Source organism: Ascaphus truei, chromosome 10 (assembly GCF_040206685.1).
Source record: "Ascaphus truei isolate aAscTru1 chromosome 10, aAscTru1.hap1, whole genome shotgun sequence".
Taxonomy (NCBI): domain Eukaryota; kingdom Metazoa; phylum Chordata; class Amphibia; order Anura; family Ascaphidae; genus Ascaphus; species Ascaphus truei.
The window spans coordinates 35,987,572-36,012,477 of record NC_134492.1 but is presented as its reverse complement, the minus strand read 5'-3'; the positions used below and the strand labels follow the sequence as shown (position 1 = coordinate 36,012,477).

Genomic DNA, 24,906 nt, shown 5'->3' with positions numbered 1-24,906 from the left:
AACGACAAAGTTTTTGTCTCTTGTTGATTTCGGTTTCGGCCTGCCTTTGTAAAGGATAATGGCTCAGTCTCTGTGCCGATTGAGCGATCCCGTGCATAGGCGAGATGTAGAGATGGCGGACTTATCTAAATCCGTCTCGCAAAATTTTCCAGCCCAATCCGATTCGCAGAATTAAATTCGTAGTCGGATTGTTCCCTCTTAAGGCTGGTTGGACTCTGCAAAATCCTTCAATAAGTGTCGGTCGCGTGGATTTTAATTAATCCAGCGCTGAATTCAACTTGAATCTGTTCCGCAGATTCCAAACAATTCGAAACAGGGGTAAGTCCAGTCAATCACAAGTTAATGGTTAAGCTTCAAGTTTTTATAAGTAAATAATGTATAAATGTTTCAGCTATAGTACTACAGCATCAGCCAAACCAACCCACACCCTGCCTTAAACTCGAGACTGCACCCCTATTTATATACTACTCCTCCCAGAATAATTCCATTTGGCCGATTCAGATTCCGAATCTGTTGGACGGACTTTCAGTGATAGAAAAAAAAAAAACAGAATCTACCTTTTTCAGACTGACCCGTGGCTTAAAGGAAGTGGCCACTCGCATTCCTGGCTAAACTTCACCCGCCTCTGGTGAGAAGATCCCTTTGCCCTTGCCATGGAATGGGGTGCAGGACTGTTGGAGATGAAGTCCTAGCAACAAATAATCAGGGGTGGCATAAAATAGTAACCATGAATGAATAAAGCCACTGATGAATGGGGTGTTGCAAGGGAGCACGTGGGGGCCGTTTTGGGAGCCTCCCACTCAGTGTATGAGAATTGTCATGCTGTGTGAGAATGGCAGGGTCATTTCGGCCTTCAGTCCATGATCACCTAATGATTATTATCTTTTTTTTGTATGGCACCAACATATTCCGCTGCGCAGTACAAAGTGGAAGGAGTCACCCAATGGACTTTCATTTTCAGTCCCCCTGCTGGCTCAATGCAGTATCCCACCTGCCCCGCCCCCTCTCCCCACGCCATTGTGCACCGTCTTCGCTTTTATAATGAGGGAATCATTTCTAAAAGGAAAACTGCAGACAGTTTAAACGTTGTTCTGTTATCTGGAAAATAATAGTACACAAACAAAGAAATAACCCCTGCTCAGCCTAGGTACGCTGTATCTAGAGGGGTGCATCTAGGGATGAAATATATTGGCTAAACAAAAACAGAGAAGAATCCCTAATATAATGCACTCTGCCTAACTAAATGATACAGCTCTAGTTGTAAACTTAGTAATTCACTGGAAAGAGACGGAGCGCTTGTAAAAGCAAAACTCCACCTCCACTGATACAAATGTATTATTTTAATGAAATACATAAGAAGTTTAAAACCTAAGGTTGTGATTATACTAGAAATCGCCAGTGACGCCGCGCAGCTTCAAAACAAAGCAATAGAATCCAATGAAAGCGCACATACCAATCGCGACGGTAGCGCCGCGACGTGCTGCAAAGCTTCTGTCTCTTGAAGAGATCTGAGAATTTGTTTTTCACAGACGACGGCCGCATCACGTGATTGCCTCGGGCCAATCACAGTGCATCTGAACAAACCTATCACACACACACACACACACACACACACACACACACACACACACACACACACACACACACACACACACACACACACACACACACACACACACACACACACACACACACACACACACACACACACACACAGTTACCTCCACACCTCCAGCTTCCATCCCACTCATACAAAACAAGGTATCATACACAGCCAGGCTATAAGATACCACCGCATATACTCTGACACTGAAGACAGAAACAGGCATCTCACAACCCTGACCGAATCGTTCAGACAGAAGGGATTCAAACCAAAGACCATTGCCAGAACTATTACATCTGCACTGAAAGCCTCACGAGAACACCTACTACAATACAGACAGAGAGAACCTACCACACGCACTAGTGGCCACTAGTGGCCGTGTACAACCCTACCCTAGGGGGAATACGAAAAATAATCAAAGATCTGCAACCCATGCTGGAAGAGGATGTGATATTAAAATAAATCTTTCCCAAACTTCCCATTCTTGCATTCCGGCAACCACCAAACCTCAAACAGAAATTTGTCAACAGAAAACTTTACAACGAACTTAAAGACACTGATAATGGCACAAAACCATGCAACAACACACGCTGCAAACTCTGCAAACATATATGCAAAGATTCCACAGCCAGTCACAACCATGGAACACTCAATGTTAAAGGATCATACAGCTGCTCATCCAGGAATGTGGTTTATATGATTCAGTGCAACAAGTGTGACCAAGGATGCTACATTGGGGAAACTAGCCCAAAACTTCAAGGCAGAATGAATAAGCACAGACACTCTGTACTACACCACAAAGAAGGCAGATAATGCTCACCTGTGGGACATAATTTCTCACAACCAGATCATTCCATAAATGATTTAAAAATCAAAATCCTCAATGGAATGTTTAAACGCACCCAAGAACGGAAAACATTTGAGCTCAGAATGATAAGACTCTTTGATACCAAAACAAGTGGACTTAATGCAGACATGGGGTTTCTCACAGCATCCTATTCCACCTCTGTGCTGCTGTGGATATGCAGACCCCCGCCCCCCCATCCCTAATTCTCACCTTCTAACATTCCTCCCCCACCCACCTCATATACATGTCTCTGTTCTTTATTCTTCCCTTTTTTTGTTCTTTTCCAATCCCTGTCTAAGTCATAGAAACCTTTGTATATCAGTATCGCTGACCCGAGGAAGAGAGGAAAACTCTCGAAAGCTTGTCCTATGACATAAATTGTTAGTCCAAATAAAAAAATATAACAATAATTACCAGAGGAGCACCCGATAATGAGAGACCGCACACTGTTCTGTAGGATCAAATCAAAGCAAAGTCTGAATTGAAAACAGGAGAGGCACTGCAACCAACGTTTCGGTCACCGTAACAGGTCCCTGATGAAGGTCTTAGACATGCAGGGTTGCAGACCTGTCTAAGACATGTGAATGTGCTCACAAGTGATATTCTTTATTGGCTATATGCTAACGGTGGAGGTTTTCTGTCGCCTTTTTCACCAACCATAACTTCAAATGTATGATATATATATATATATATATATATATATATATATATATATATATATATATATATTTATATGAGAGAGAAATTATCTGGCCATGTCTCCCTGCAGTAGTACTACAAATTGCTTTTGCATGTGCACATGTAGCATCGCTATGTTGCTACGATGACATCACAGGATCTCTCTGCAGTTTCTGGTATAATTGAGGTCTAATAAGCGCTTGATACCTGAGCAGATAAGAAAAGTAAAAATATCTCCTCAGTATGTCATGAAGGACTTTAGTAAAATAATAAGATACTGTAGATAACAGTATATTGTATGAGAACAGCCATGAGAACGCTACTTTAGTAGCCAATACTTTCACGAAGAAGTTCATGCCTGAACGAAACGTGCGTCAGGTAGTGATGATGTCACGGTCATCAGTTCTATAGCGCGGCTGCAACGCAGGTTGTGGAAAGATACAAGACAGTTGTATGATTTATATTGTAGAGACCTTTTGTAACAGAGCTAGCTAACTAAGGCTGTGCTTATAGTGCCAACGACGCGACGTTGCGTCAAAACAAATGCATTGCTGCCATCGCGTGCGCTTATAGTAAGCGCGACAGCTTAGTCGCGATCGCTGGAAGTCATCTCAATTTGATTTTTCCAGCGACCGCAGCCTGACGTCACCGTCGCCGGCACTATTAGCGTAGCCTTAGGCTGCGCTAATAGTGCCTGGCGACGTCGCGCCAAAACAAATACATTGAATCCGTTGCATGCGCTTATAGTATGCGCGACGGCGACGTAGCGACCAAAAATTTGGTAGTCAGTGTTATTTGATTTTAGGAGACAGTCGCCACATGTGACTGTCTCTAAACCAATCACAGAGCGTCTATTGCACTCTGCCCTCCCCCTTGGTCGCTTGGTGACGTCACTGGCCTTGTCACCAGCGACGTCTCTCAAACTTTTAATGCAACTTTCGCCAATGGCGACGGCACTATAAGCACAGCCTTAGATGTGGGCCCACGAGGCAACTACTAGCAGTTAGATACTATTCACAAGAATATATATTGGTTACAATGTTTATGGGCCCTGTTTGCTATCTACCTTGACTTGAGACCGGGTTACATAAGTATCAATATGCTGTGGCTTCTGAATATTGAAAGTATTGGCTACTAAAGTAGTGTTCTCATGGCTGTAATACATTATACAGGAAACCCGCTGCTATTTCTCCTGGAACACAGTTAGCGGAATTGCATTTACCCTGAAATGTTGCACTTGGCAATTATCTGCCTGAGTTTCAGTCATGTTCTATAGTGCAGTGTTTGACACTATTTTAGCTTGGTCTTTAGGCTGTGATTCAATTTGGTAGCCGCAAGCAGACCAATATAATTAGTTCACTATTTAATTGGCTGCTTGTAGATGAACATTGTCACCAATAGAGATATCACTGTCACTTCATTTACACATAAGCTGCCATGTTTTTTTTGTTGTTGTAATTTTTGCAGTTTTTTATCACGTTGTGAAGTGGCTGCTGCGTAGCAACAGATCGCTTTTTAGATCTATATTGCGTGTCCCCACAACCCATATTCACCTGTGTATATAAGCACTTACTAATTCACTGTATAATTGTATAGTCACTCTCAGCAAAATATCTTATTGGATGTGACTAGGATTGTCATCTAAATAATACAATATACTGTTATCTACAGTATCTTATTATTTTATTACGCTCCTTTGTGACATACTGAGGAGATATTTTTACTTTTCTTATCTGCTCAGGTATCAAGCGCTTATTAGGTTTTAAAGTTTAAACTTTTTACGTGTTTCATTAAAATAATACATTTGTATCAGTGGAGGTGGAGTTTTGCTTTTACAAGCGCTCCGTCTCTTTCCAGTGAATTACTAAATTTACAACTAGCACTGTATCATTTAGTTAGGCAGAGTGCATTATATTAGGGATTCTTCTCTGTTTTTGTTCTGGAAAATAATAACAGTTAGCGGCTCGGCTACCATTACTATTAACAATTCCTATATAAATGCAATTATTTTATAACATCACAAACCGCAAAGGTAAAACCTAAATGATTTAATTGAGGATTTTATTCTAAATCGTATGCTCCTTGGGGCAGGAACCTCTTTGCTATTGACTCAGTTTGTCTTAACATATACAATATGTACTCTTTTGACATAGAATGCTATGGTCTGCCCTCCCACATTGTACTGCGCCGTGGAAAATGTTGGTGTCATACAAATAAAAGATAATAATAATTATTATTGTACGTATATACCTCAGGGGTCCATGGGATAAAAGCATATATTGGGGGATGGGGGGAGGCAAGTGCCCAAGCACAGTGGGTAGGGGTGTGCAGGTCGGATGGGGGTGCGCGGTGGAGGAGGAAGCTGGAAGCAGTGTGATGTTGGCGACCCAGGAAGGAGCGTGATGGCAATAGAGGGGGCAGCGCCCGCACAGCAGGCCGACAGGAAGTCAGTAAGGACTTCCGGTGTCTGCCGCCGGAGAAGACTTGCAGGAAGTGGGGGAGGGAGGGAGGAGAGAGAGACTTGGGGAGGGAGGGGAGAGAGAGACTTGGGGAGGGAGGGGATTGAGAGACTTTGGGGGGAGGAGAGACTTGGGGGGGGGGGCAGGGAGTTGACAGAGACTTAGGGAAGGATGGACTTGGGAAGGGGAGGGAGAGAGACTTGGTAAGGGAGAGGAGAGAGGGAAAGACTTAGGGAGGGGAAGGAGGGAGAGAGAAAGAATGGTTGGGGGCAGGGGTGAGGGGGGAGTGAGGAAGACTGGTGGGGGGTACATGGGAGTGATAGACTGTTGGAGGAGAGAGAATGGATGGGAAGAGAACAGGGGGGAAGAGAATAGGAAAGAGGGGGAGAGAGAAAAAGGGGGAGGGGGGAGTGTGTGTGGGGGAGAGAAAAAGGGGGATGGGGGAGTGTGTGTGGGGGAGAGAAAAAGGGGGAGGGGTAGAACATACAAAAGATTCACAATTACAGTTAAAAATTACAGTTAATTACAGGACTGGTTCTGGGTTGCGCAGTTAGTGGAACTTTTTCAGGGCGCAAAAATACTTAGTTCTTCCTCTGCGTACAGTAACGATTTGTATGTCTTTTTGGCTCTTGAGGTGGTCTCCTCACTTCCTCCTTGGTAATAGTAATTTTCTGTATACCTTTTCCCTTTAAAGGGGAGAGATAAGGCGCCAGTGCAAGGGGCAAATCACCAAAATCCATTAAATCAGGCAAAATAAAGTTGGTGTTACCTAAAACAGGAACAGACGTCCCTGAGCTGACACTTTATTTATTTTGTGTGGATTAGTTCCTGGAGGTCCTAGACCCTGACGGGGATGGGACTCCTCTGCATGGATGTGATAAATGAGTGTTATTTATTTTATTAACCACTTTGGTGCTGAGGCTACCTAGGCTCTCGTTGCGGTGGCCTAGGTACAGTAGAAGGATTGGCACTCAAGGGGTTAATGACCCCTATATATCGCACTGTTTTATATGTATTCATTTCTATCTGGCTAATAGGGTTGTTAGCCATTTGTATAGGTTTATTAAACATAACAGGACATATTTTCCATATACCATAGACACAACAAGACACCGCCAGAAAAAAAAGCCCCTTAAACAGATCAGAGGATCAGTGGTAGACCATGAATGTGGAAGTCCATCACAAGACATTCTACCATTTCTTTCTCCATACAATGACCTTTCATCAGAACTATGATGCAACGAACTGTACAGAGACTATTGCTTACCCTTATATAATCAGATCACCACATTGTATGATGACATGTTGGAGACTTCTCTGCTACATTGTCACTTATACATTTAATTGGGTCAAAGTATGGACCTGAAAAGTCCAATTTCTTGAGTGGACTACCATGGATCCTCAGATCTGATCAAGGGGCTTCTGTTACCCCTTGTAAGATTGCCTTGCGTCTGTCCTGTGTTCATGGTAACATGCCATTGAACTCTTAAAATGTAACCCCATTCCTGCTGTAGAGTATTATTCCACTAATGCCATCCCTGATGTGAGTATTATTCCACTAACGCCATCGCTGATGTGAGTATTATTCCACTAACGCCATCGCTGCTGTGAGTATTATTCCACTAACGCCATCCCTGATGTGAGTATTATTCCACTAATGCCATTCCTGCTGTAGAGTATTATTCCACTAATGCCATCCCTGATGTGAGTATTATTCCACTAACGCCATCCCTGATGTAGAGTAGTTTTTCACGGTCCATATCCCTGTTATAAAGTTATTTTCACTGTTGTAGAGTATTATTCCACCAACTCTATGCAATCTTTCAAAGAGGAAAATGAACAGCTTTGCTTCACACAAGATAAGACATGTGGGAGGTAAGGTAATAAATATTGAGTTTATTATTAAATCCTCAGTAACAAATTCCAGAGTAAACACTGCACAACCTGGCCACTGCCCAGATTTTAAAACCAAAATGTTCTGAAGGGGTTTATGCCATCAGATAACTTCGATGTTGCCAGTGTTAAATTCTGTTGGGATAGTGGTATCAGGAATAGATTTTCCAACATCCTGTGAAGAGAGAAAGTGTTATATTGTTAAGTGGAAGCCTCAGGTAGAACACGCACACACAGTTACAGATCTCTGCCAATGCTCCCCCTGCAGTATTCATGTATTATTTCATCCTTCCAACACACACACACACACACACACACACACACACACACACACACACACACACACACACACACACACACACACACACACACACACACACACACACACACACACACACACACACACACACACACACTGCAATAAACACACGTCTCTGCCCTGATATACTGTACTGAGGAATTAGCTGCTACTCCTGTCATATAACATGCACACAGAGCTCTGCACCTCCGTTTTGCCCTGCAGCGACATCTGCTATACGTGTATTAAAGCCCCAAACACACAGACACAGCTGATATCATTGCTACATCACCTGCTCTTTCTTGTACTGAGAACTTCTCAAAAACATAGCAATATATTTGCTAAAGAGAATAATGGCAATTAATAATCATTAAAAACCATCCCGGCGCATGGCCACTGACAATTACTAATAGCCAGCGCATTTTAGTGGGTATATCTGATAATGACCTGCACCTCAGTCCTGCACTATTAAACTACATTTTTTTTTATACTGGAGAGATGTCAACCTGAAAAGACCGGAATCAGTGCGTTTTGGGGGTTCTGGACCAGAATTGCATTTTCATGGAAAAATACAGATTTGTATCCGTAAAACTACATTGAAGTCTATAAGACCGCTTATTATAAAAAAAACAGCAACACTGAGTTCAGGTCAGTTACACTTAAAGGCAATCATTGAGCGTTGGCAATGTGTGGTAGTGAACTGCTCCCAATCACTTAGGAGGTAATGCCATATAGTTCCAATCAGCTGTTTGGACTGTTTATGGCCAAAAAGTCTTGAACGGCCACTTCAAACAATATAGAGAATGCCCTTAGGGGTAGATCCATAGAGGTCCGTTAAGGACTTAACGAGATGTTAACTGAAGTTAATGTCTTGTTAAGTGCTTATGGGGCTCGTCAAAGCTCCCTAGCGAGGTGTTAAGTACCGTCTTAAAGCTAAGACAGTCTTCCCTCATCATCTTTAAAGGACATTAGTCCTAATGATACGCAAAAGAGGTGGGAACCGCCTCAATGCATATCCTCAGCAGTACGTTTAAAGTTAGCACGGGACTTAACGCTATGTTAATTTAGGTCATGGTTATACCTGGCATTAGGTGCTTCCAGTACCTAATGCCGGGTAGCAGAACAGTTTTTTACCTTGGTCTGAAGTGAGACGCTTTGGCTTCCTAGATTGCCTCAGCGATAGAGGAAGCCAAAGTGAATACCCTGGACTAGGCCAAAAAATGTACCCGAGACCTGTGTATTAACCTCTTGGAAGCCATAGAGACCATGAGAGCCAGCATTATACATTATGCATGCCTTCATGTTCACTAAGGTAACCAAGGGGTTAGTTAATACAGATAGCCCAACTACCCTAATACCACTATGGCATAAAAGGTGCTTACCATTCCCTCCCTCATGACTCCCTCGGGAGGTCTAACCTCCCTCCCCTGGAAACCTAACCCCATAACCCACCTCTCGGTACATCAACCAATCTGATTGAATGATTTTTTTATAAGGTGATTATTTTTTTGTATGTATTTATTTTAATTGTTTTTTCTATTGCTATTCAATGGGCAAAAGTCATATTAGCCACTAGGGATAATGGTCAAAAGTCTAGTGGGGGTTGTGTAGGTCTTTTCGGGGCGGGGGGGGGGTGTGTTGAGGTAGCGAGGGGGGAGGGGTGCGCCGGGAATTTTTTGCCTTCAGTAGAAGGTGGGAAAACCTGGTTATCAAGTGAACACAAAAACAGATGACCACCGAGGAGCCCTCCGAAACAGAATCACACCACGATTGATAGCAATAAACATTTATTGGAACCTCTTAAAACATAAATCACACTAATGTAAAATGTGGTGCGGTGGATATAATCTCCACATTGGAGAGAAGATTCTTATTGGAGAGACTGTTCCCAATTATTCTGCACACTTCAGACGGATCTGAGTTAATGTGAAGCACCACTATTAGGTCGCTGTGAGTCAGATTAGGAATACTTAAGTAATAATCATTGAAGAACAGGGCATTATTGGCCAGTAATGCCCTGTTTTGAAGGGATTATTACTATTATAGGCTAAATGTAGGCTTTTTCATAAATAATAGACGCTTTTGTATAGTTATATAGATTTTTTAAACTAAAATAAAATACACAAACACACACTGCAGCTCTACACACACACACCACACACTACAGTTACACACACACCCACCACACACTATAGCTACACACACACTGCAGCTCTACACACACACCACACACTACAGCTACACACACACCACACACTGCAGCTACACACACCACAGCCACACACACACACACACACACACACACACACACACGCACGCACGCACGCACGCACGCACACACACACACACACACACACACAGAGAAACTGCAGCTACAAACAAACTGCAGTCAGCCACTTACTTTGCAGCTAAACAAACACTCTCTCTCCCACCTCAACTTAAAATGAAGCTCTGTTCACGTAGGTAGGGGAAGGAATCGCTGCCTGCTGCTGCTTTCTGGACAATCACCTGCCCTGTTCGAGAGCTGTTTCTGCCTCCTGACCAATCCCCTGCCCTGTCTCAGAGCTGTTCTGACAAAAGGAAAAGCTGATTGGCTGGAAAAAAACACTTTGCAAACTGCCAAAAATTCAGGGCATTACTGAATGAATAATGCCCGGAATTTTAACCAATCAGAGAGCAGGGATTTCTACAATGCCTGGATTTTGACAGTTTTAGCCTATAATATAGAATAAAGGGCCTCATGCAGAGAGCATCGTTATTTGAAAACTCGCCATTTTTTGTTCAATTTCGCGCAGAAAACTGCAGAAAATGGCGAGTTGCGGAAAACGCGCCATTTTTTTTTTCTATTTTTAAAACTCGCCTCGCGGCTGGCGAGAATCTCCATCTCGCCATTTTTAAAACTCTCCGTATGCAGAGAGGTGCGAATGGCATGTAGCGGCTGTTCGCGCCAAGAAAATGGCGCGATTCGCGCATTTTTGCCGCGCCAGGAAAATATGGCAAGATGGCGCTCGCCGCCTATACTAAAGGGGAAAAAAAAGGCGCGAAAATGTTTTTACATGTTTCTGAAGCGCGCATCTCGCCAATTTAAACTCGCCACACGCATCCATGTTAAACATAGCAGAATTCGCACTTTTCTGCATATGGAGATTAAAACTCTCCAAAAAAGCTACTTTTTATGAAATTCGCCATTTTTAAAATTCTATGCTCTCTGCATGAGGCCCAAAGTGAGCCAAGTATAATTTGTTACTGGTACAGGAGAATTTTATAAGGCCATAATTGATAGTCACGGTACTACAGAGTAATGTCAGCGGCTAATTATTTGTTAATTAATGAGCCTCATATGGCAGGAATAAAGTCCTGCAATGACCAAAAACTAAGTACCTGAGAACAACGTAAACTCCCTCGACGCGCAATGTTGAGATCTCAGCTGACTCATAACCCTTCTAGTTATTCCCTGCAGTGCGTAAGTAAAAGTACCCCCCCCCCCCCCCACATCAAGAAACGTCGCGATGTACTGTATGGATGCACTTATTGTGACGGCGACAGCGACAAAACAAATGTATTGACGCGTGCGCTTATAGTAGGCGCGAAGCAATGGTTTGGTCGCGATCGCTGGGTCAATTCAATTTGATTTCTCCAGCGACCGCAGCGCGACGTCAGCGTCGCCGTTGGCGCTATAAGCGCAGCTTATGTCTCATTCCCGCTACGAAACTTCATCTGGGGTAAAAAAGCGCACATGTGCCAGTGGTGATTTAAATAGCCAAAGCTTGCAATTATCCAAGTCTATTCTGCTGGCGCCCTCATGTGGTGTTAGTAGAAAGTACATGTGAGCAGCCCACTTCTACGTATAGGATAAATCAATTATCAGTGCATATCGCATTAATCACAGTAATTGTAGTCATCTTCATATAATAATTAGTTATAAGTGTCTTCAATAATTTTTAGAATAATACAAAAGTAAAAAAATTGGCAACATGACTGTATGTTGTCCACTACTTCTTAGGCTACGTCTATACTCAGGCAGACGGAGCGGAGCGGAGGGGAGGCACACACACGCCGCGATACTCTTGCTAAAGCCGGAGCTTTTTCATGGCTTTGCAGGGTATGCAGCGGGCGCGATTTGGGGGCGTGGCAATGACGTTCCGGCGGGGACGTCACTTTCCTACCTCGCATCCCGATGCCATCCCGCAAAAAATCACTTGTCTCTGTCTTCTTGAATTTCGCGCCGTTGTGAGCGTCGTCTGATGTGCGCGCTGGCGCCATCTATAGGCAACCTCAAAGAGGACAATAGATTCGATCGCGCAGCGTGGGTGCGCCTCCCCTCCCCTCCGCTCCGTCTGAGTAAGTATAGACGCAGCCTTAGATGGATTAGATGAGGGAAAAGATGGACATGTGTATCTCCCTGAAGCTGAGATTAAGTCATAAATATGTGAGTGCCACTCATAGCGCCCAGGTTATATATGTGGCTTGAGGTGACACAGTTAGTCAGTAAAGTTTGTATACATGAAGCCTTCATTGAGGCTGTTAGAACTTCGCATTTTAGTTTGAAGATCCATTTGGATCAGCTTACAGTTGTGTGAAAAAGAAAGTACACCCTCTCTGCATTCTATGGTTTTACATATCAGGACATCATAACTACAACCTCAGATGAACAACAACACGTGACATATTACACCGTGTCATGATTTATTTAACAAAAATAAAGCCAAAATGGAGAAGCTATGTGTGAAAAACTAAGTACACCCTTACTGCTTCCATAGGAGCGAAGATGCTAAGTAGCAGACAGGCGCTGCTAATCAAATGCCCTTGATTAATTGATCATCAGCAAGTGTGACCATGAAAGTCTTCAGAAATAAACGGCCGCTATCAGTCTTCTATTAGCAAGAAGTCAGCCTCCCAGGAATCTAATATCCGGCATTCCAACAGGCCAGTATCTCACATTGAGACGCAATTGCTCCACCCTCAAAGATTGTCGAGCAATCAAAAGATCTAAGAGAACGTTTCTTAAGGAAAGAGTATAGCCTCAAGACCCTCAAATGAGCCTTCAATAGGGCAACACCCAGAGTGACAGAGACATACTTTAACAAGCCAAGATTGCCCCCATAGCGCCTAAAAAGCAGATTAGGTGCCTGGGCACCTACAATAAAAGATGGTGGCAAATGAAATGGATATTTTCCAAGCACTGGCACCTTCTACTCATAGATGATTTGAAGGAGGTAATAGGCCCTATTTCAACCATTACAAGCAGACATTCCAAGAACCTGCAATACCATCTTGTACATAACACATTGGACAGCGTAGTCCTCTGAAAATGGCTGTCTTAACCCACCAAAAGCAAGTACAAATACCAGGGGTGTAAGGCCTGTGATTATGATACCCCCACAAAATCCTTCCCCAATCACAACAATAGCAGTATCTACACCTTTCTTAACTGCCGATCCACTAATGTAATTTATCTCATCACCTGTGATTGTGGGAAGAAATATTTAGGGAAGGGTGTGTGTGTGTGTGTGTGTGTGTGTGTGTGTGTGTATGTGTGTGTGTGTGTGTGTGTGTGTGGGGGGGGGGGTTGACAGATAAAAAGCTGAATGGATCTTCAAACTAAAAACACAAAGTTCTAACGGCCTGAATGAAGGTTTCACGTATACACCCTGTATTGACTAGCTATCTGTGTCACCTCAAGCCACATATAAACCCTGGGCGCTATGAGCTCTCACACATATATGACTTCATCTCAGCTTCAAGTACATACACATATCCATCTTTTGCCTCCTCTAATCCATCTAAGAAGTAGAGGACAACATACAGCCATGTTGCCCAATTTTTTTTGCTGGGTTAATATATCCAGCGCACAATATTTTTATTATTAGTCTAAAAATTATTGAAGACGCTCATAACTAATTATATGAAGATCACTACAATTACTGTGATTAATGCGATATGCACTGATTTATCCTATATTGTACAGCAGAGGTGGGCAACCATGTCGCCAATCGCCACAAGTGGCGAATGGGCCATGAAAGTGTGGTGAATTTTAGTTTGCCAGCTACCGGACACGCGTGCATTACCAAATTTCACTTCTCATTCTCCACGCCTGTGTCTACATTGATAGATATGATGCCCACCTATGCTGTACAGTATGTAGGAGTGCCGTCTGCTCATATGTAGTTTCTACTAGCACCACATGAGGGCGCCAGAAAATTGACTTTTATGATAGCAAGCTGTTGGCATCCCTGGTTACCAGGGCAACCTTCGGCTACTTAAATAACCACTGGCACACGTGCGCGTTTTGCCCCAGATGACGTTCCATAGCGGGAATGCGACATACAGTACATCGCAACGTTTCTTGATGTGGGGGGGTACTTTTAGTTGCGCACTGCAGGGAATAACTAGAAGGGTTATGAGTCAGCCGAGTTCTCAACATTGCGCGTCAAGAGGGAGTTCCCGCTGTTCTCAGTTTCTCAGTTTTGGTCATCGCAGGACTTTAACTCTGCTATATGAGGCTAATTAATTAACCAATATTGAGCCGCTGAAATTACTCTCCTCTGTAGTACCGTGAATATCAATTATAAAAACTCTCCGGTACCAGTAACGAAATTATAATTAGCTCACTTTGTTCTATAATATTCCTAATATGACTCACAGCGACCTAATAGTGGTGCTTTACTGTACATTAACTCAGATCCGTCTGGTGTGCTGTGGCCTTTAACAATTAGCTGCTAGCTTCAATACACTTCGTATGTCTATATAATACCTACATATATCTGGTCATCTCTAGAGACGGATCAGCATTGAGTTACACCTGTTTGATCGGGCTGGTACTGATAGTACTTCACCTGCTAATGAGGTGGTAATATGGTGCCTGACCATTTGTGATATCCGCGACCACTTAGCCCTTAATAATTTTAGCACTGTATGCTACACGTATATGATTTGGATGAGACTCTATCAAAAACTGACTATTAAGCATAATAATTGTGGACAGTCTCTCCACTAAGAATCTTCTCTCCAATGTGGAGATTATATCCACTCAACCACATTTTAAATTAGGATGATTTATGTTTTAAGAGGTTCTAATAAATGTTACATTTTATCAACCGTTGTGTGCATTCAAGTGATTCTGTTTTGGAGGGCTCCTCTGTGGGAATCCATTTTGTGTTCACGTGACCATGAATGCATGAATAATACGTGCCCTCATGGCTACTATGGCTTCCAAGAGATTAATCAAATTTTTTTTGGAAGGAATATATTATATGCATTGCAATATATACCTGGCATCTTCCTTAGTTTATGGCTAACGTAACGCAGCATTACAGCCAGTTAGCGCCGGAGTGTCTTATTCTGACGTTAGCCACATGCAAATGAGCAGGCTAACTAATGTTAGTATAGTATGAAATTACCTTTGGGGATATCCGTTAAACTGACAAAAACTCATGCACGTTACCTATTTAGTAGTCCAGATTTAACGGAGCTCTATGTATCTAACGCTTAGGCCCTTATTGAATACTCTGTGAAGCTGTCTTCCCCTTACTTGGGTAAATGTAAGCTCCATTCAAAGAATATTGAATATGGCCCTTAGAGCTCTGCTTCTTAGATAGCTCTATGGGGATTTTGGGCCGAAAACAGCCCAAACTGACCCTACGGACAATATAGAATTGACCCCTTAGTCCTGCCCCGATACAGGATATTCTATTTCTGTTACTGACACTGTCCATTGATACCTCATGACCGTTCACACAGCTCTTCCAATGCTCTTCCCCTTGAACACTGCTACCTACATGCTTTGGAAGATTGAAGATGGAAGATGGAGGGCGCCGTCTTCAATGGAGACAGGCTAACAACAGATTCTGCTACAGAAAAGAAAAGCTGTATTTAAATCCCATTTTTGGGCAAGGTTTTCCCTGTGTACTGGTGTTGTATGTTGGGTACCGCTTTACCTGGTGTGTTTTTGCTACCCTCATGCACGTGTGGCAGCAGCAGCTGAATTCCTTTGGAGAGAGTGTATCTGATAATAGGATGGTCATCTGTCAATAGATAAGAGCCCTGGTGAAATTACAGAGACTTATCTGAACTGTATCCACGTTTGCACAATATATGTGTATGTGCATCTTTGGGGAGGAATATGTTGGTAAGAGACAACAAGGCATGTGGCTACTTGTATGTAACATCACCACTGACATGCCATAAGTCAAGCTTTGGTTGCCCAATGTAGCCAAAGTTAACGGACCCATTATCATGTTGTAAGGCACAAAATTTTGGGAACTTGCAATTAGCAGCTCCATTGTATTCAACTGTAAATCACACAACAAAATGCTAAAACTTGTGCCAGCGGAAACGCGTTATCGTGTGATGAGAGGTGCAATTACCTTGGCTTTATCTGTATCACTCTTTGGAGCCTATTCTATAAACTTTAATAAGTAACTCATAAAGGAGTTTGAGCACTTCCCAAATGTATTGTCAATGTTGCTATTCAGAAAGCTCAGACGATATGCCAAAATCGTCTCACTCCCGCTCAGACACACCGAGCGGGAGCTCAAAAAGAGCTCCAACTCACATTTTTGATGAGTAGATTGCCTATTCATTGCCATAGTGGCAAACCATGCCCATATTATGGACATGGTTTACAACTGTGCCATGGGTAGAGGGTGGGGGTAGTTGCCCCGGGGAGGGTGGTTAGGCTTCCCGAGTGGGTAGCGGGGGAGGAGAATTAACCCCTTAATTACTATAGCAGTTACTAATGGCTAAGGGGTTAGTGACCATTAGTTTGTTTTTTTATTGTAATGTTGCTGCCCATGGAGGACGGGGAGGATGGGGAGATAGACGAGGATGGCCTTCATCCTGGCAGGGGTAAGTAGAACTTTAAAGTAGAACTAAATTACTTATACTGACTGTATAATGTTTTATTTTTAATGGGAAAATTAGGTATTATCCAAATCTGGATAATAGGGATTTGTCCATTATTGTACTGTATATGTTGGGGGGGAGGGGTTTGTTGGAGGTAGGGTTGTTGTATTTGACTGTTTCTTGGGGGTACGGGGTGGGTGAATGGGGGTAGTTGCCCCAGGGTGGGTGTTAGGCCTCTCGGGTGGGTAGCGGGAGTGGTTAACCCATTCATTTCCATGACGGCTACTACCACTATGGTAGTGAAGATGCTAACTCCTCCCTAAACTTTCCTGGCAGGCCTAACCACCCACCCTGGGGCAACTACCCCCTTTACCCACCCTTTTACCCCCAAGAAACCAGGCACTTGGGTTTAACCCCTTTATTGCCCTAGCTGTTAGCCGCTAAGGTAACAAAGCTGTTTTCATTTTATTTTAATCACGCAGGTGGTCTCCGAAGCAGAACCACGTTAATTTCAGGTGCGGGGACCACCTGCTTCCCAAGAAACAGGCCCCCGGTATGGGGTGCTGCTATCCCCCTGCTTTGTTTAAATCTCCCACGTTTGTGACCAGGAGATTTAAAAACGCAGGAGATACCGGCACCCCATACCGGGATCTGTAACTCAGGAAGCAGGGGGTCCCCGGTTAAGAAATGAGTGTGGTTCAGCTCCGGAGAACCCTGCTACAATACTGTGTTATTAAAATGTAAATAAAGAGAGTGTGATTGCTGTAAGAGCTGTGCAAAGAGAAGCAGCTCTCTGTATAGCTCTCTCTGTGCAGCTTACAGACTGCAAGAAGATCACAGGGTTAGGACTTAGAAAAAGTCGGAGATAACATCACTGCTATCCCGAGCGGTACTGGCATTTTCCTACCTCACGGTTTGTGACTTGCGGTAATGCTTTCTGATTCTTTCTGAATACTGTGACAACACAAATGTCAAACCGTTCAGTGGGGTCATGCCAAGTAGGTTAGAGTTGGCAGTAATTTTATCAAAGCTACTAGAATAGGCCTCTTTGGGTCCATCTGACCCTATCTAGTGATACTTTAGAAGCAACAGAGTGGCAAATAATAGAACCAGATTTATCAAATAAAAACCCTCCATTATTTTGTGGCGTTGAGAGAGTTGGGAAAGCAAAGGGTTTATTTTTTTTAAAATAAATCTGGTGCAATTTTATGCCTGTTCTGCAGCCAGGAGGCTTTCATACGTACCTCCAATGTGTTTATCTAAATAATAGTTTGCCAATGGATTAAGTCATATTGTAAAGCAAGAGAGCCCTCTCATGGGCAGTTATAGTATTTATACTCCTGACCTTCATTTCTATAATGTGCTGTGTGACCTGTTATCTTAGAGACTACAGAAGCATCCAGATGTACCCAATGTTACTACTCCCGCTGGCGCATTGTAGGGTGACATACACAAAGCGCCAGCTAAAGAGACGGCCATTGCGCTTGCGGGAGCAATAACACTGGCTATATCTTTATTCTCTGGCCTTGTGTTAGTGTAAATCTATGTATATCATTGTACAGTATATATTTGTGTATATCAGTGCCTTTGCATGTGTATTACTGTCTGTATGCATGTGCTTTGTGTGTGCACTGTTGTATCAGTACATGAACCAGTTAGGGAATTTGTGCAATGTGATGAAGAGCATCAAATTCACTCAGACCCACAGGGCGGAATCAGACATTTGGTCAGGGGTCATTTTGCCGCGACCAAATTGACGGCAGCATTTGGCCAGCGAGGGACCCTTCGCTGCAGCCGCTCCGCCGCTGGACACTCAGCCGCCGGCCGTTTCGCCAATAAGGTGAGTTAACTTAAGGGGTTAACGATAGGAGTTTTAGGTTAAGAAGTTAGATTTTTAGGGTAGAGAATTAGGGTAAGGGGTTTAAGGTTAAGGGGTTAAGGTTTTTAGGGTATGGGGCAGCGCTAGTATTAGGGTTTTGAAGATAAGGGGTGACAGTTTTTAGGGTAGGGGGATTCGTTAGTATTAGGGGTTTTAGCGGTAAGGGGTTAAGGTTTTTTGCGTAAGGGGTAGGGGTTATGATTAGAGGGTATTAGGGTAAGGTTAGGGGGTTACCTTGGCAGCAAAACAGGTGGCGGAGAGATGACCTTGCAGCGAGGCGAGTAATTGGTAAATACCGGCAGTGACTTGATTGGGACCAAATGTCCTAGACCACCACAGGGCGGGTATTAGGTGTCAGCAACAATACAGCTGCAGCGGCCGCTATTCAAACACATCACGGCACCGATTTCGTGTGTTCTGCTGTACTTCACGGAGCATTAACGCGGCCAATCGCCCCAGGCACCCGCTCTTATCGCGATTGCTTTGTTGAATTTCATGGATTCTGTTTCTTTGGGTGCAATGAAATGAATGGATTGCAATGTGTACAGTACTGTGCTACTGTGTCAATTTAAGGTGTTTAAAAATTCAATTTTCTGCACTCGCCGCACTCGCGTCTTAAGGCGGTAAGTTTGGAAGACATCCCGCATCATGACATCGGTATTCCTATGTACACAACCCGTGATTTGTTTGAATAACGGCCGCTGCAGCTGTAAATGGCAGATGAAACCACTAATAAGAGCAATACGTTGCATCAAATTAGTTGTGTTTACAAAATATTTTGATTTTCCCCAAAGGTCTATTGTAAGAGGGACTAACCAAAGCTGCCTGCCTTGCGAGAGTTCTCCTTGTTCAAGCGATTAGCTCGTGGCTTATCCTTCTGTTTCCGTGCACAAGTGCAGAAGCCACTCATGGCTTTCTTAATACAGAACCTAAGGGCCCAGACCCAAGAGAAAGAGAATGGGCAAAGGTCAGCACCAGAAAAGAGGAACAGAGGTAATTATCTATAATCTGCAAGAGTATTGATTATCTAGTGGTGCGTACTGTATGATTATGAGTAGGAGAGTCCTATTACCTTTTCCAGAAGTAGATAAGGACAGGAAAGATGGTGAGCAAAGCCATGTGGAACAGAGAACGATCAGCTACACCATGTAGAGCCATTTCCTGAATCAGATCACGTTGGGACTCTGAGATATTTATCTAGGGGAGAGAGTCACAGTGGGAGCTGATGTGGGGAGAGTAATAATGCAAAGAGTGAACATATATGAAAGGTGACGACAGTCTGATGGGTATGTCACAACATCTGGAGAGTTTGTCATGTCACGTACCTTCCTAAATTTAAAAATGTGGGTATTATTTAAGGACCACTATCACTGTCCCAGTTCTAAGCATCTCTCAACTGCAAAGCAGGGCTAACCAAAGAACATTTTAACCCTAATTTTTCAAACTGTTCATAAAGACAAATGGGCCTATTCTAGTAGCTCCAAAGTGGGTCAAATCGTATTTAAAAAGCCCTTTCCAATTGGATTAGTATGCTTGGCTATTTTCTCAGCCGTTCTCGCATGTCCAATCCATGCGGGAAAGGCTTTTTTAGAAGCGGTTTCACTCCCGCTCTGCCAATCCAATCTGTTTGTCAACTGCAATTCTTGTAGCTCCGTTATCAAAACCACTTCTAAAAACTAAAAAAAAAAAAAAAAAGAATACGCCACATCAAGAGTGGCGAGATTGGTATTGCGAGTTCCATCCAGAGCCTGAAACATGGGTTTTGGTGAGAAAGAGCAAACCCCCGTGTCTCAGCAAAACTCATGCGATGGAGTTACACTTCAGGGGCAAGTACAATCTGGGCGTTTTGGCCATTAAACCATATGGTTTATTTCTTTTTATAGACGAGGTTTAAACCATGTAATTTGCAATAGAGAATATGTTTTTTTCCCTCAGATTTCATACCGCGACTTCTGAACATGTCAAACCGCGTGCTTTGGCAATGGCAACTTCGAAGCCGCTAGAATAGGCCCCATAGTCTTTGCCTGCAGACAGTTCTTAACAAGTATGTATTTGTGTAGGACACAGACGAAGGCCACGATGACATCACCAACACCCGGATGCCGAAGTATGGACTCCTGAGACACAGCAATGGAGGACAGATTGGATCTAAACAGAGGGACCCAATGAGGGACGGCTGGGGTTAATTTTCACAGGTTGCTTGATTCTTGTGGGTATAAATATTGGACTTAATCTCAGTTATCGTATGCCTAGGTCACTTGATAAAGAGACAAGAAAAATATAATAAAGTGCGCAGCTAATATAACCTCACAGTGGTAAGACACAAATAGTGATTTAAAATAACTAAAAGTGCATACCCATATACCCAATATAGGGAATAATTGATATATAATTATACAAAACCGTAATAGGTGAATGAAATACAGTAGCGTCTGCAGCCGTATAAATAGAGTGGCTCACACCCTCTGCACTATAGAAATTAAAACAAAAGAAAACAGTGCAAAAACGCACATAGTGAAGTACATAAAAATGCGTTTTATCAATAAAAACGTAAGTAATCTGCGTACATCAGATAGGTAGGGTAAAAGCATTGACTGTGATAAACACAGTGGATACCAATCAGCAGGTGAATACACGAAAGGGAATCATCTAGTATCGATGGTACCAGGGGGTTGTCACGGCTCATCAATGGCGGTGGCCTCTCTCGATAGTGGCACTAAAGATCCGTCTCGGAGCTGGCGTCCCTTCTATCAGGATGGTTTCGTTTCGGTCAGGTGAATTCCGAAAATCAGAGGATAAAAAAACTCCTTGTGGTGTAGTAGTCCCATCCCAGTGATGGTAACTAGTTTGAAATGTCCATCTGTACTGATTGTCCGTATATCACAGAATAATAGGAAGCCAGCGTATAAGCTTTGTATGCAGTGAACCGGTCAGTGACGTCACTGTTAGCCGCGCACGCTCCTCCACGGTGCGTCGCGTGTACAGAGCGTCAGACTCGGTACAAAAACACACTGAGTGCTACAGGGGGATCACAAGCTAGGAAGAATACTAAAAGAGTGACAGTCCTACGCGTTTCGTAGCGGCAATGCTACTTCCTCAGGGATAGTATCCATGGCTCTGCTGGGGCCTGCTGGAAATGGAGGCGCTGCACCCACAAAGAGCTGAGAATATCCTGAAAGCCTGTTCTGTCTTCTCCACTACCATCGGCGGACACTCAGCAATCCTGTAAACCTCACAGGTAAAGCACAGCGAGAGTACAGGTAACAGTCCATATCGTCACAGTATACAGTATATATTTGCAAGACCAAGTAGTCGGCGCCGGCATTTGGCCAGCGAGGGACCCTTCGCTGCAGCCGCTCCGCCACTGGACACTTAGCCGCCAGCCGTTTCACCAACAAGGTGAGTTAACTTAAGTGGTTTCAGCGATTAGGATATGGGGTTAAGGATAGGGGTTTTAGGTTGAGAAGTTAGGTTTTTAGGATAGAGAATTAGGGCAAGGGCCCAGGGTAAGGGGTTTAGGGTAAGAGCCTAGGGTAAGGGGTTTTAGGGTAAGAGGTTTAAGGGTAAGGGGACAAAGTTTTTAGGGTAAGGGTGGCGTTAGTATTAGGTGTTTGAAGGTAAGGGGTGAAGGTTTTTAGGGTAGGGGGTAGTGAAAGTATTAGGGGTTAAGATTAGGGGTTTTTAGGGTAAGGGGTTACCTTGGCAGCAGAACGGCCAGCGGAGAGATGTCCTTGCTGCAAGGTTAGTGGCTGGTAAATGCCGGCAGTGACTTGGTTGCAGCAAAATGGCCGCGGCTGAATGTCCTAGAGGACCTAGACCACCACGGGGCTAATATTAGGTGTCAGCAACTATAAATGGCAGATGAAACCACTAATAAGAGCAATATGTTGCCTCAAACAAGATGTGTTTACAAAATATTTTGATTTCCCCAAAGGTCTATTGTAAGAGGGACTAACCAGAGCTGAGGCCTGTCTTCCGATAGCTCTCCCTGTTCATCTGCGATTAGCTCGTGGCTTATCCTTCTGTTTCTGTGCACAAGTGCACAAGCCACTCATGGCTCATATTTGGCCAGATGAGCCACACTATGATGTATATATAGGGCCTCCCTGTATATGCATTAAGACGATAGGGCAATGGCTGGGCGTCACCTTTATTATAAGATCCTTATTGCCCATAGCGTCACAGTATCTTTGTATTTGCATTTATATAGAGTCAGAAAAAGAGACAATACATTATAGGGAATAAGTGCAACAAACATAAAATCAGGCAGTAGGAAAGAAAATCCCGGACCCATTGAGCTTACAATCTAAAAAGTAGATTTTAGAAATGGGATGCTGCTTAGAATTAACAAACATGACAGCTGTGTATCCAAATTCCCCCTCTTACCCTCAGCTTTGGGGGGGTGTCGGAGACCAGGAAGAGTTTGAGAATCATGTTGACCTTCGCGCGTAGCAAGGCCTCATCATTCTCCCCGTACATTCCATACGCCGCAAGCACCGCGGCGGAATCACACATCTTGCCGAACCTGCGAGAAGAAACCTATTATCTTCATGAAATATAATTTACACTACAAGGGTATGTTCTCCTTGTATCAAGTATATCCTCAGATGTAGTACAAAAACCTAAATGCATTATTAACCTTACAGATGTAGCCAACCTTATTGCAACCCGCGGCGCTCTGAAAACCCAACACTGTTGCTGCTGAGATCCTTGATCTGATGTTGTCCCCAACTGTGACCTTGCTGCAATGCTGTAGCTCATGTACCTTTCAATCTCTATGTAGAAGGAGAGGTCATTGATGGCGTAATTAACAATGATGACACGGTTGTTCACAGAGCGCCTCCTGATGTGTACGATTTCGGACTCATCTACATAACCAGTTGTAATGAGACGCGGCATGGTAGCGTGAGACCGTTGGGGAGAAGAAGTGCAAGAACGCGGAGAGCTGACAGACGGTGGGGAAGCAAGATCTGAGGGATGGAAAGAGATAGCACTAAGACCACCTAAGCAGGTATACACCAACGGCTGCCTCCATCCAACACTGATACGAAACAAGAGCCTAATGCTGAAAATGTCACTCCAATATTGACTCCAATAAATATTGCAGCACTTACACCCACTCGATTAAACAATGATACCCATGAATAGTCCCTTGTTAAACAATAATGCTTTGTAGCCAACCTTAGATAAACACTTACATAACAACCACTGTTTGTTTCTAACCCTGATAGACAGTACCTAGAATCAACCCCATTAGACAATGATGCCCTAACAGCTATCTATTTCATGCTCTAGTAATCTCTATACTTATAGAATTTATACTCCAAAGTCTACTCCATTTAAACACCGTTACCCCAAATTCGATCACGGTTTGAGAATAAATACTTTAATACACAGTTACATTGTTACATACTTTGTAGTAGATTAGGTTGAACATAGAGTTCAAACTATGTTAAATGTTATTGGCTGAGACACTCACCATATATTTATATTGCTCTAGAGGACAGCAAACAAAATCTCCAGAGAAACATTAGTCAATTATTTAATATAAGCAGAAAATAAATTCCTTCCTGACTACAGTAATGGCAATCAGATTTCTCTATGGATCCTTCCTGCTGTATGTTTATTTTGCTGACATATCTGTATACCCTCCCAATCCCCCCCCCCCCCCCCAGAAAGGCACAGCGCAACATACAAAGTCACACAACATATAATACAATACTTCAGTGCTAATCTGCTCATGAGTATGTATCTCTGTATACCTTTCCTTCTAAAAAAAAAAGATGGCTAACCTTTTCTTAAAGATACCTACTGTGCCTGCCATCCCAGTCTCCATGTGTAGTATATTCCACATTTTAACTGCCCTAACTATAAGTAACCCTTCCTGTTGCTACTGTACTCGTGAAATCTCCTTTACTCCAATTTAAAGGGATAACTTAGTGTCATTTGTACAGTACCTTGGGGTGAAAGGTTCCCTTGAAAGTTTCTTATATTGACCTTGAATATTTTTGTAAATAAAGTAGTAATCATATGTCCTCTTAGACGCCCTTTTTTCTCATGTAAAAAGTCCTAATTTGGATAGCCTTCCTCATGTCGGACCTTCCATTCCCTTTGATAATTTAGTGTCTCTTCTCTGAACTTTTTGAACTTTTTCCAGTTCCATAATGTTTTGTTTGTGGAGCGATGCCCAAAACTCCATATTCAAGGTGTGGTCTTAAATACCAAACCCCCATAAACAGTGAGTAGCATATACTCATCCAGTTGTAATCCAACACCTACCAAATTTCAACTCTGACATGTAAATACCCATTGCCTTTTAACTTTCCTCTTGACAAAGGTTTGTATCCCGAAACGTTGAGGATTTCTCGGGTGTGGCGGACGTTTTTGCACTTTTTCATATTATAC

The 24,906-nt window shown here is 43.2% G+C and overlaps 1 protein-coding gene across 1 annotated transcript in view; it reads right to left on the bottom strand.

The window, feature by feature from the left end:
• Positions 1-15,617: 15,617 nt before the first annotated feature.
• RGSL1 (regulator of G protein signaling like 1) overlaps positions 15,618-24,906 on the bottom strand; it is a 35,993-nt gene continuing 26,704 nt past the window's right edge. Inside the window, exons 14-18 of the mRNA XM_075615481.1 lie at positions 23,267-23,471; positions 22,888-23,026; positions 19,574-19,698; positions 19,318-19,430; positions 15,618-15,802 (exon numbers count right to left, since the gene is read on the bottom strand). Of these exons, the coding sequence (XP_075471596.1) occupies positions 15,651-15,802; positions 19,318-19,430; positions 19,574-19,698; positions 22,888-23,026; positions 23,267-23,471 (734 nt within the window). The 3' untranslated portion in view covers positions 15,618-15,650. The remainder of the gene's footprint in view (positions 15,803-19,317; positions 19,431-19,573; positions 19,699-22,887; positions 23,027-23,266; positions 23,472-24,906) is intronic.